Source organism: Ammospiza nelsoni, chromosome 14 (assembly GCF_027579445.1).
Source record: "Ammospiza nelsoni isolate bAmmNel1 chromosome 14, bAmmNel1.pri, whole genome shotgun sequence".
In the NCBI taxonomy this organism is placed as follows: Eukaryota; Metazoa; Chordata; class Aves; order Passeriformes; family Passerellidae; genus Ammospiza; species Ammospiza nelsoni.
The window spans coordinates 15357359-15370351 of NC_080646.1; the positions used below are offsets into that span (position 1 = coordinate 15357359).

The following is a 12993-nucleotide window of genomic DNA, read 5'->3' on the forward strand; positions in this document are numbered from 1 at the left end:
TAATTTTTCAGTATTTCATATATACAGAACTGAAGTAATAATTACCGAGAGGAAAATACACTCCATAATTTAATTATTCCTTATTTTCAAAGAGAGAGGAACACAATCTGACATACTCAATCTTAATTCCTCTGATTCCCTCTTCCATCAGAGGGGACTATTCTTATGTCCCAACTTAAATCCATTCATTGAGTTCTGCAAAACATGTTACTGGCATCTACTGTTTGACTACAGTCACAAGTTTCATTGGCAAAATTCAATCCTCCTGTCAATTCATAATGATCACTCCTCTCTCTAATTTCCCTATAATAAAAGGACAATTCAGAGGCAGTCTCCACTTCCTCATGGTGGCAGGCAGGAAATACTGTCAGGATGTTCCTGCCTTGCCTCTAGAAAAATCCCTCTAAGAAGGAGAGGAGGTGGTGATGATTGTTATCATTATTGTTGTGGCTGCTGCTGTTATTATTATCATTCTTTCTTTAAATGAAATGGATTTCAAATGTACCTATTTGCATCAGTGTTTCTTCCATGCTGTTGGTGGCTGTCACCATTGCAACTGAAGCACCCAGAGGGTCACTGTCAGGGAACTGAACGGGTTCGGGTACAATGCGTCGATCATTTAACCCAAGAGGCCCAGCCAACAGTTCAAACTCCTCTTCTCCTGTCAGCTTTTCATCTTCATCCACATCTAACATGTCCCAGTCTTCTAGAATTGGAGAAATAGAATTAGACTTGGTTACAAAAGCTCAAATATTAAATAATTTCAATTAATTAAAAAAAACAAACAGTAGATGGTATGAAATGTGTATTGTAATCTACAGCACAGCAGAATTAAAAACTCAGCTTCTGATGTTGACATAGACATAACAAAGTAAATCAGAAAAACAAAATCCTGTTCTTGGCCCTCTCTATTCAACTCGACCTTTATACTGCACAAATGTTTTATGGAAGATTCTCTGAATTATCAAACTAGCTACTCTTTAAAAGCACAGACATTAGGGGTCATCACATACAAGACAGCTCCAAAACCTAGGGTACAGTGAAAAGTGCAGGTGTTCAGTTATGCTTTAAATCATGGAAACAAGTGTGTATTTCAAAAGACTGAATGGAAAAGACAGATGTTAGAAATTTCTGGTCTCCATGTTCATCAAAAAAGCATGCATTAGCTCATGGGTTACAACTGAACACCCAGGCTTTTGCTTTTCACTCCCAGGGAATTAAAAAAACCCCAAAACAAAGAAAAACCACTTTAACTGCAATTCAGCAAGACACTTCTTTCACTTGCAGCCATGTACACACAAGTCAGCTTATATTTACTGATCTCAGCTCTCTCTCACTCCACACACAATAGAATCAGAACACCTTTGATCTACAGCAGACACACTTTCCCTAAGTACTGCAGCACTCATTTAGTCTCAAACAGACAAATGTGGTAAATCACAAAGTTGTGATCACAGGAGCTACAGAATGGATCAGAATCACAGAACCAACTGGGAAAAGTTTTCTACACAAATGAGAAATTATCTGTTTAAAGTGAAAGCCACCCTCAGGATGCTCTCAGCTTGGACAAAGGGAAAAAAAATAAAGAACAAGACTAATGGCAGACTTTTGGGACACTAACTTACACTAATTAATTTCTCCAACAAAGGCAGCTGAAGAAAGGTATTTGAACATAAGATTTTGTACGTGCAGTTCTGGATGTAATATCTCGTCACAAGACCTTATCAACCCCAAGTTAGGTGTTTGCCCTTTCAGCTGCTTACAGTGGAAAGACAGGGGAAAAAATTCACTGATTTTGTTTTCTGATTTGAACTAAATAAATCCCCAAAACTAAAATACTGTATCTAACTGGAAGAGATTTTAAATTATACCTTCAGGTTTATTTGCATGAATGTAACTCTTAGAAAAAACAATACCCTGTGCAACTTAAAAACATACCTTCATAGACACTGTCTTGTTTACCTATTAGATCAGGTGCCTGGCCTTTGTACCTGTATGAAAAAATAACAAAGAAAGTTACTTAGTTACATATTTTACAAATATTCATAAAAATTTTAAATTTGGTTCCCTTTTTAGTCTAACTTTACTGTTAGGTCTACATATATTTATGAATGATTCCAGAAAAGCCTAGTAACAGAGAAACAGATAAAATGGTTTCTGAAAGTGTGTGTGGAGAGGGGAAGCACTTTGCAGTACTAATGTATGAAAAGTTCATAGAAAAAATACTGGAATTGTCAGACAAAATTGATTAAGAGCTTTCAAAAGTCAATAAGAAGGAGGCAACATGCCAAGAAATTATTCCTTGTTCTTAACTTAGAAACCATAACTATCAAAGCAACCTTTTTTTTCTAAATATGCATTTGTCAAACACAAAGAATTATTTTAAGTATCAGAAAATCCTGCTAGGAATTCTCTCTTAAATCAAATCCTAAAATGTCGATGGCTCGTAACCATGCTTAGTTTCCCTTCCTTATCCACTGTCTCCTATTTCTGTACCTTTCAGAGGCTGATATTTTAGATTTGCTCTTGAGGGCCAGGTATTTCTCTCTGCAGATTCCACAGAGGAGGTAGTAGGGGTTGCCACTGCCACACTCCCCGCCGAACCAGCCATCCACGTAGGAGCCGTTGCTGCGGTAGCCCTGGCGGTTGGCGCTGCGCCCGCAGCCAGGGTGGTTCCTCTTCATGTGCTGGTTGAAGCTGACCACGCTGGATTCACACAGCTCACAAACCACCACCTCTTCTCTGTCTTCAGATTCACACACGTGCTGCACAGCAAGGTTTTCACATGTTATTTGGACAGAAGAAGCGTCTGTGCCTTAGATATAAAACATGCCAATATCCTTAGGTGGGTGTCCCTGTACATTTCTGTCACTAAGTGATATTTATATGGTTGACTTGTACAAAAGTAAAGCAGAAACATACAATTTATGACATAATGAAGACCATCTCAGAAAAGGAAAAACATTTGAAAGTAAAGCTTCAGAGGAGCTAATTTCCTATTTCATGTTAGATTGACTCAAGAATTCTTGACAGTGTAACTTTTCATTTGTAACGCTGTCACATTCAACACTGTCTGTATCTGGTTCTCCTCAGAACTTGTCTGAAACTAGAGCTAAAAATTAAAAGAATCCTTTTTTGCTTTCAGACAACCAGATTTTACATTTACTGGGCAACAAAAATTACCATTTGTGTCAGCAAATATCAAGGTTTTATCTCAATGTGAAGTCCATTTTTCATAATTATACTTCTGTCCTAAGTCAGTAATTTCACTGAGATGTTTCAGTGACACAAACACTCTGAAAAATTCAATATGCATCATGCAACTTGCTTCCATATGAAAGCTAGGTAGCATCATAACTAGGAGATGAAAAGCTGAGTCTTACGGGTTGATTGTCTAATCTGACAGGGATAATCCAAAGATTATCAAAGTGCTGTTATTATCTTTGTTTTCCACCTCAACAGTTTATTTAGTGCTTGCTCTACAGAAAAATTCAGTGAGGACTGTCACCACATCCTTCTCAGAGAATGGACTACATGACACAAGAAAAACTGACTGCAGTGCAAATTATATTGCTAGAGGTTAGATACTATTAGCAGTAGCAGCAGAAGAAACATTTATTACTGTCCTTGTTATCTCACACAACTAAACCATTTAGGAACACTTATTTGATTTCTAATTGTTATTATCAGAATAACTATATGAGTTCTGCTCTCATCCTTCAGGGGAGGGAGAAGAAAACTACACATGGAAATGCAGAGCAAGAAACACAAGAAATCACTATTCTTAACCTAGAGATGATACTGCAGAATACAAGATGATTTTAAGCACTGCTGGCACTTAGTAAGATACTTTCAAAGAGGCTCTAAACATACACATGTTGCTTTTAACTTGAAAATATAAGCATGCAAAAAGCAGAAAGTTAAAGCAGCCCCTGCTGCAGTCACACACACCCAGGTAGGCCAATCCAGTACCTCTGGGATCCACATTCCCAGAATATCATTATCACTAGCCAGGTCTTGCCCAAACATAGCTTCCATTGCTTCATCATCAAGGTCGATCTCCAACTCCTCATCCAAGTTGAAGTCATACAGTGCCCCTGGATCTTGCTGCAAGGAGATTCCTTCCCTGCGGCTCTGGTTCCTGTGGGCCTGCACTGAGCGGTACAATCCCGCTCAAGGTGGGAAGAGAGAGAAAAAGGAAAGCAGGACTTTTATTTTACACGGCAGAGAGCTGGCTGTACTTTCAATTTCTTTTTTGTCTTAACTCTTCTGCTGAACAATCTTAAATATACATTGTTTTAACTCTTCTGCTGAACATAAAACTCTTAACTATACATTGGCACACATATGAGAAGGAGTTGTCTAAATGTCCTGCAAAGTCCCAGTCCCCTTCCTATTCATTTCCTGGATAAGCAAAGCCCTTGGAATTCTTTCAGTCCCTTACCAGCACGTGCCAGCAGCGTTCGGGCAGCTAAATCAAATTTGTGCCTCCGTGTGACAGCTGACCGACTTCGAGAGGGAGGGCCGCTCGCTGCAGCTGCATTATCCACATGATCCAGATTATCAGGGCTACAGGAATATGGAATTTACAGGTCAATTAAACCAAGTTTTAAACAACCACACACAGTAACTAAGTCATATATACTAGCAATTTTTCCTTTCTTTAATGGAAGGAAAAAAAGGAATTCAAGAATCTTCAGATTCAAGGAGCACGTGTATATGGTTTTGACTGTAAGAGTTACTTCAAACAAATCAGATGCAGCAAAGTGAAGACCTACTTGATCTTCCAGAGGGCCTAAGCACAGCAGAAATTTTGAGAGAGCACTCATTCTATACTAGGTTAATTAGTAGCTTGAATAGTTAATTAATCAGCTTGAATTAGTTTTCTCTTCTCTTTGGAAGAAATAAAATCATCTCTATTGTTGCTGGCTGAGTCAATTCACCTTTGACACATGAATTTGGCAAAACATGACTTTAATGGAATTTTGCTTTAATACTTGGTCTTTTAGCTAAAATACAACTATACTATCAGCCCTCATTTTTTTCTTTCATTCTTTGCTTTTTTTGCTGTGAAGAAAACATGTTCAGTTACAATCGTCCCCAGTTCTGCAAGCAAACAGTACAGGAAAACAAATGCACCATGTACACCTAATTTAATTGCATCTTTGCTTCTGCTCATGCTGTAACAAAATTCAAAAGCTGCATTACAAAGTAACTCTCTGTCAGCAACAATGAATTTGTGAGATTTCCAGTTTTAGGAAACAGATTACAAGAAATGACAAGAAAATTCTTCTACCTCTCACTAAAGCCTTCCTCCAATTCAGGGGCATCAGCAGAAGGGATATCCCCTGGAGACTGCAAATAGCAATGATCCCCAGATTTCCCACTGCTGCCAGAGACGACTGCTCCGTGCCGTGACTCTGCAGTCCCCTCTGACTGAGGCTCTTCATCATCCTCATTTCCAGGGTGCTCAATCATCCACATGGCCAGCACTGTGATGTTCTGTGCATCTGCTTCTCCTCTGGCACCTGAAAGCAGGAAAACCACACTTTGGAACTGCATTTTACCACTGATGGTTACAAAAAAAGCAATCTGTTTTTTCACAGAAATGGTTATAAAACTTAAAAATTAAGTATTCTACTGGAAAACAAGTGTTTCATGTGTATCCATTCTTTCAGTTAAACTGGTATTGTAGCTATAGATTACCTGTAGCTTCCATAGCTTTTGCAATCTGCCTGAGGGAGAACCCCATTTCCAGCAAGGGAACAGCAATGGCAGGAGGAGGAGGGGACGTTGAAAGTCGGCTGCTTGGATCAGACAAAGCTTAAAAGAGAAAATGACAGTGTAAAGCACATAAATCTTTCTCTAGTGTTACTTTATTACATCTCACTTTGATATATCAGCTTGAACTAAGGAAATAATTACTCACAACTTTTCTCTCAATTACTTTCCACAAAATAAGATACTTTCTGTAACAAAACCAGATGGAGTTTATTCTTCTTTGTAACACAGATTATGTTCACTGACTCAGTTTGATCAAGTAGGATACTGATGATATGCAAAAGACTATTTAAGCAATTTCTATTGTTTTCATTTTGAACTGTATCAAATTATCTATTTGATCCATATTAAAGTAGCCAGATAAAGTTATCCTTGTCCAAATCAGAGATTCCCAAGTGGTGAGATCATTATACATTCCTCTTAAGGTACAGAAAAAGACCTCAGCTGAACTCAGAATGTATCTGAAAAACCTCTTGGTGGATGATGGCTGTGATCCTGTGCAGAGTCATTCAAGGGACTCTGAAGAGGTCAGTTACTGCCCCAAACCCACAGTTTCTTTTTGACTTGCCATAAAAGTAATGTCTAATCAGTGAAGACAAAAATGCACTAACAAACAAACACTGTTGTAAAGACACTATCGCAACTAGAAGCAAGTCATCTCATCATTAAATCAAAAGGAAAAAAAAAAGAGACATGAAACTGAGGGGATCAGTTGCTATGCAACACATGAACCACTAAACACCCCAATTAATAGCACAGATATAAGGGCAAGAATAAAAAGTACTGGTGAATGTATCATAAAATACATCAATTCTTGTTTTCTGTGTGGTATGTGATCTAACAAAAGCTAGAAAATTACTGCATATAACAGCAGCACATAACCAAGTAAACAAGCCCAAATCAGATGAACATTTTGAAGCAGTTACCAATTATACCTCTTTATTGCTTTTTAATCCAATCCACAGCTTTTAAAAACTCATTTTGTCTGCTTGATAAAGCCCACAGCTATATAATCTATAACCTCTTTCCTAAGATAGTGACTAAAAGGTTTTCAACAATGCTTAGCATGTTCGTTTGCCTTAAGAAGAACCTCTGTGGGGTTTGCATCTCTTAGAACATGGCCCCTGAGCTCCTGTGACTTTCCTAACTTGTTCCCGTTTCTGCTCCACTGACAAGTTTACCTGTGCGATTGGCAGGCCTTGCAGACTGGGAGTCTGGAGAGGTCAAACTCTGTCTCCTTCCAACTTCATCTGAAGGAGATGTTGGCAAAGAAGATATTGGAGGAGTCTGAGCACGTCGTGCTGGAAGTACAGTTGTAGTAGGATAACTGGAGAACATTTGCCTTGAATAAAGAACAATACACATTTATGTTGAACAGAACTGTGCTGAAAAAGGTCTGACACAAGAAGTACATCCAATTGGAGTGCACTTGGCAAATCCCACTTGATGCAATTGAGTTGAGTAAGGGTAAGACACAACACATACTTTGAGGAAACAGCTCATTCCTACCAACTTTATCTGTACACTTAAGTTCTAAGCATGACATTAAAAAAACTCCTCAGAGACCAGGAGGTCTCCTAGGAGATAAAATATCAACACTTTTTACATTTCCCTGGTTTGTTCAGAACTCAGGCTGACTAATAAATTAAGGCTGACTTACTAAGATTAAGTATTTGATGTTCACTGTCATAGTACAAAGACATTGTTCTGGCTTTTATCAAAAGATGCCTGCAAAACTTCTATGAATTAATAAATTTAGAAACGTATTCTATGCAAGGTAAAGCATATCTCCTTCAACAGTGCAAACTGCCTCTGCAAATTCAGTAGCTTATCTTCCATTTCAGTATGTCAGGGTAAGCTGAAAGAACATCTTAGCTTTACACGATGTTACCTACCAAGACCTATTCTGGTCTGAGAATCAAGTGTTCACTAAAAATGAGTTTCAGAGATTTGTAATTTAAACTATACCAAATAAACACGAGAACTGAAGAACAACTTAAGGAGAACATTTTCTCCTTTTTAAAGAATTCAGATATTACATTTATAAACAGTGTACAGCAAAGGCTTAACAGCTTTCTAATAAAAAACACATGCCCTGCAAGGCAAAGTAACATTTAAAATGTGTCCCTCTGCAGGGGCAATTCTTGGCAGCATTTTAAAGGGCTTAGTCAGCTGAAGCCATATATTCTACCTAAAACATGCAACTGGTTCCCTACACCCACAGAATCATACATGCTAAAAGGATTTTTTACCTCAGCAGACTGAGAGGCATAACACCAGGTGATTCTGATGCTGGAACTGTTTCTGTATCAGTCACTGGCGTAGTAGCAGTGGTGGTATCCTCCAGAGAGCTGCTCATGAAAGATGTTGTGCTAGAAGCAGAAGGGCTGGTTGTAACTGGTGTTTGGGCTTGCTGAGACTGATCACCTTCTTCTACTTGTTGCTCCACTTCTGCAACAGAAAAAAAAGGATGTTACAGCAACATTAATTGTGCAGATCAAAACAGTAGCCAATGGTAAACTTTCAAAAGTAACTATTGTTATTTAGAATTCATCCCAGAAGAAGAAAGGGGTGTGCAGATTCTGCCACTAACTCATGGACTTGAGTAAAGAAATGAGTCCAGGAGCTCTTGCTGTTCTCACAGCGATACAAGGTAAATAGCAAACAAACCATTTAATTATGTGAAAGTTTATGATATTCAAATTTATGGTTGTAACAGCCTGGATTGTTCTCAAAACAAACAAAAGGGGTAGAGGTCTTAGATAAAAGTACAGCTGATTAACTATAAACTTATTTTTAACTCAGCTGTGCAAGTAGCATTTTTAAGGGGTTTTTATTGTTGGTTGAGAAGAATTGCAAAGCCTTCTGACAAGTATACAGAGCATTGATCACTTTTAGAAATGTTAAAGACATTAAAAACTTATTTCTGATTGATATGCATTCACTTTTATTAAGATAAGGAATTAGGAAAAAGGCCAAAGAAATCAGTGTTATATCTATAAATGAAGTTCTGTAAAATTTCTGTGTCCGATTAAGATTCCCCCAAAGTACAACCATTACAAATTGACAAGACTATGTTAACTGTGTTATCATTGTTACTATTCATTTCAATCTCATTTTGAAAATGTACCTTGTTTAAGTCTGCCACCAAACTGGTCCTCCAGCAGCCCATGAACCACCAGTTTGTAGATCATGGCCTGTGCCCGCTCCAGGTCCGCCAGCCCCAGCGCTCTCTTGATGGGCGAGCGCATGACGGCGCGTTTCACCATGTGCCGCATCAGGAACTGCAGCGCCGCGCGCAGCTCCACGTCCTCGTGCACCACCGGCGACCCCGCGCAGTCAGAGTTGTGGCCGTTCTCTGCCAGCACTTTGGGGATTAACAGCAGCTCAGCATACTTACTACAACTAAGAAGAACACTAAGGGACTTCATAGCACCAAGATAAAGGTAAGACAGCTGTACAGCTCGGATTTCTGACTGCACTATATCATGACTTCGTGGGGTGTGCTCGTGATTCTTTTTTCTTCCTTCAGCAGGTTGATGTTGGGATTCCATACCTAGTGTTGATGGTTCTAGAGAAAAGGAAACAATTTCATTTTCCGACTTAGAGGTTGTAGCACCGTGTCCTTTGTTATCATCAGCACTTTGGCCTAATCGTGTATCTGATCCAATGTCACCCTCCATTTTCTGGTCCATTTCCCCTTTATCTTCAGATTCATGTCTGTGTTTTTTCTCATGTCTCTTGGTGCTTTGCTTTCCCGTATCTTCATGAATGCCAGTCAGATAGGTAAGGTCCAGTAACACAGTAGCTGTCAGCCCACGAAATCTTGCAACATCAAAAGGCAGTGGCTCACAGGGCTCCAGATTATACAACGGAGTATCACTAGGCGACCAAAAAGTTGGGAAGCTTTAATAAAGATCAGAATGACACAGGAAAAAGCAAGTGAGGGAGAGACAGAAGGAAAGTTCAGGAAGTAATGTAGGCAAATAAGATGCAAAATATATTTAATAAAACAAACCAATTCTAAAAATTAAATGCAAACGGGAAAATGAGGTTATGATCAGAAAACAGGGAGATATGGTTTCAAAGCAAATGCAACAAAGCATACACAGGTTTTCAATAACAAGCACTGAAACCCAGAAGCCCCACAGAAGCTATCCATTCTGTGCTAACATGGGCTCTGGATATATTACTTATCAGAAATATGTAACAGACTTTTATTAAGAAAAACTATCTGAAGGTAAATATTATCATCATCCCTGAATCTTAACAGGTATAAAAGCTTATAAAGAAAACTTTTAAACAGTAAGGAAAAGCTTTGATTGACCTCAGCTATTCATCACCATGAGCACACTACTGAGAGCTCAGGACAATTCTGTCTCTGTGTGTCAGGACAGACCACCCAGTGAGGACAGTGACCTTTGAAAAACACAGGTCAGAAAACCTAACAGACACATTTATCTACCTGTCCATCTATATTCAGGGATATTTTCTGGTACTATTTAGGACTGTTACACTTGACTAATTTTCACCTGAAGCGGGACAAAAATTCACCAGCCTGTATTTTCATATGCCTTGTATTTTCCCTACATCCAGCATATAAATGACTTTTAAATCTTCCTTTTATTATCCCTAAAAGTTTTCCAATCTTATATTGTAAACTTCTACCTAAAAATGAAAGCAAGCTTTAGCCTGGTTTTAATTAAAAAGGTGAAAAATGAACCTAATTAAATGCTTTATCAAAAGCTTGCTTATGATCAAGTGCTATTCCACGTTATTCAAATAAAACTTTGAATTATTTTATGCCCACATGGGCATATTTGAAAGAATTTATACCTGGAACTAAATTAACTGTACTTTGGTGTAGTCAAAGGGACCACAGTCTTTGCAAAGACAAAACAGACATAATGTTGCAACAGCCAGAAAAGCAAAGTTATTAAAACTTCGGTTATTTCAGAATGTAATTGTAACCAGCAGGGAAAAGAAAAATAAAAAGTCACTGCTCAATTTCTTCAAAAGACTTCTTCAGCTATAGGCAGGAGTTCAACAAACTAAGTTAATCAAATCTTTTCCACACAAAAACATAGGTAATTCTTGTGAAAGCACCAAGAAGCTCAGAGAAGCTTCATTTCAGCTTCCTTCCACGTGCTTTCCCTTTCAAGGCTTGTCTGCAAGATCGGTGGGAAAAGGAGCATCTCCTTCCAGCCTTGAACACTTGAAGGCAGGTGGGAGAATGAGTGAACACTACCTCAAGGCAGCACTAATTTCAATATCACTGAAGTCTACACTTGAAGTAATTGATCAGCATGACTCTAATATAAAGGACAGGTTTCTTCTGAGGATTTCCAACCACAAACCACTACCACTACACAGCAGAAAATGTAGGAAATGGGCATACCTGATTGTAATCTCTGCTTCATCCCACTGGACCTTGGCAGAGGTACTGCCCTCCTTCACCACTCCCAGCAGGGTGGCATGACGGCCCGTTTGCTTGTGCACACATCGACCTCCAACTCTGAGCCCAGCATCCACTCCTCCAATCACTGCCAGGACAGGCCACACCTCCACACAGAGCATCTTCAGCTGCAGCTCTGACAGCTCTGCCAGGCCATGGCGGCTGTGCTTGCTTTTCTCCTCCTCTTTGTTTTCTTTCTCCTCTCTCACCTCGTTCTCTTCTCGGCTTTGAACAGAGCGACTTTTCTTCAGTTTCTGACCTGCTTCCTTAAGACATGTTTTGATTTTGTTCAGTCTTTCCATCATTTTTTTATTGATGCAGTGTGTCCAGCGGTCTGTGCGATGCAGGATTCGAATGAGCTGGATCGTGGCTTCTGCCAGCACTGCAGCAACAGGACTGCAGATGGGATCACCAGGCAGCAAATCTCTTGGTGTCCCACGCATCTGCATATCACAGATCTTCACCTGTTTAAAGAGAACAGTTTACAAATTATCTTCTCAACATACCTCAATAAGCTCTTCTTATAAATACTGGAGTGGCCTGGAATGGAAATAATTACTAGCACTGTCTTTTTTCCCTCAGAATCCCTAGGAAATCCACCTTAACAGTGAGTAAAACCTCCATCCTTCAGACTCAAGGATGCTGAGTATTTCATGGTTTCTCACACAAGACTATCTAGAAATCCTAATACTACACTCTCCTTGGTTTCTGGGGAATAGAATATTTTGTGTAGAACACGAAGCCTTTAAATCTATTCTAAATACTAAAATACATTTTAAATTTACAATAGATTACAATAACTGAAGCACTCTGTATTAGCAACACTGTTTTGGTCAGTAATGGAAAGCAGAACCACACAGGCTGCTCTGATGAATACTGACTCTATACCAGTCTAAAACAGTAAACCTCCACAGATGAACATTTCAGTTACCTTCTCTCCTGGGTTACTGCTATAGAACATAACACAAGGGTATAACTCAGCTGCATCCACATCTTCAAAAGCTAGTTTTGGCTCCTAGGGAAGAAGCAAAAGAAAAACCCCTCAATCTTAGAACACCCTAACAAGCAAAAATATGAAACTTGAGAAAGTTATGTTTGTATTATAAATCTTTTAAGTACTGAAACTGCCAAATGTTTTAACTCTCATGCTTGTTCGTGCCACATGACCTTTGCAAGAAAACCCACCAAAAAACTAATTATGTTAAATACCTCTCCGTTTTTACCAAAGGAAATAGTTCTTGCTTCCATATCTAACACACATGTAATGAAATCTCCTTGGGTAAAGCTTGACAGAGTCAAAGTCTGCTCTCCATTGTGGTACAGGTTGCCACTGTAGGCTCTGTAGAGCCACATATCTGAGGTAGTGCGATGGTTGAAGTCATGCACGGGCCAGCGAGACACTCCCACACAAGTGCCTTCATTGCCTCTGTTCTCCTTCACGATGTAGAACTAACAGGCAAAACAAACACAGGGAAAATCATCAGGAATATACACTTTAACACAACAAAGCAATGAAAATCTTCCTTACACATATGTATGCCTACTTTTAACTGTTTTTTCATAGAAGCTTTTAATGAGAAAAACAGTAAGTTTATATGCTAAAACCATTTAAAAATCCCTCCAAATGATGTATTTAACACTGTTCTCGTCAGTCAGGCTGATGTGTGTTTTTTGCAGGAAAACAACATGCTTTGTGAAATGTTTTTCTACAAAAAAATTCTAAATCTACATAATTCATTAGGCAATGAAGCATGCAA

At 38.9% G+C, this 12993-nt stretch overlaps 1 protein-coding gene across 2 annotated transcripts in view; it reads right to left on the reverse strand.

Annotated features, from left to right (window-relative positions):
- The window catches only part of HERC1 (HECT and RLD domain containing E3 ubiquitin protein ligase family member 1), a 99254-nt gene that overhangs the window by 22198 nt on the left and 64063 nt on the right, over positions 1-12993 (reverse strand). Inside the window, exons 35-47 of one of the 2 annotated variants that reach the window (XM_059482496.1) lie at positions 12446-12685; positions 12168-12251; positions 11180-11700; positions 8912-9687; positions 8034-8232; positions 6963-7123; positions 5707-5823; positions 5297-5528; positions 4445-4569; positions 3973-4172; positions 2497-2765; positions 1939-1991; positions 506-706 (exon numbers count right to left, since the gene is read on the reverse strand). In XM_059482496.1, coding sequence (XP_059338479.1) covers positions 506-706; positions 1939-1991; positions 2497-2765; positions 3973-4172; positions 4445-4569; positions 5297-5528; positions 5707-5823; positions 6963-7123; positions 8034-8232; positions 8912-9687; positions 11180-11700; positions 12168-12251; positions 12446-12685 — 3178 coding nt within the window. Of the gene's footprint in view, positions 1-505; positions 707-1938; positions 1992-2496; positions 2766-3951; positions 4173-4444; positions 4570-5296; positions 5529-5706; positions 5824-6962; positions 7124-8033; positions 8233-8911; positions 9688-11179; positions 11701-12167; positions 12252-12445; positions 12686-12993 lie in introns of both variants that reach the window. The other variant, XM_059482497.1, reaches the window with a different exon arrangement.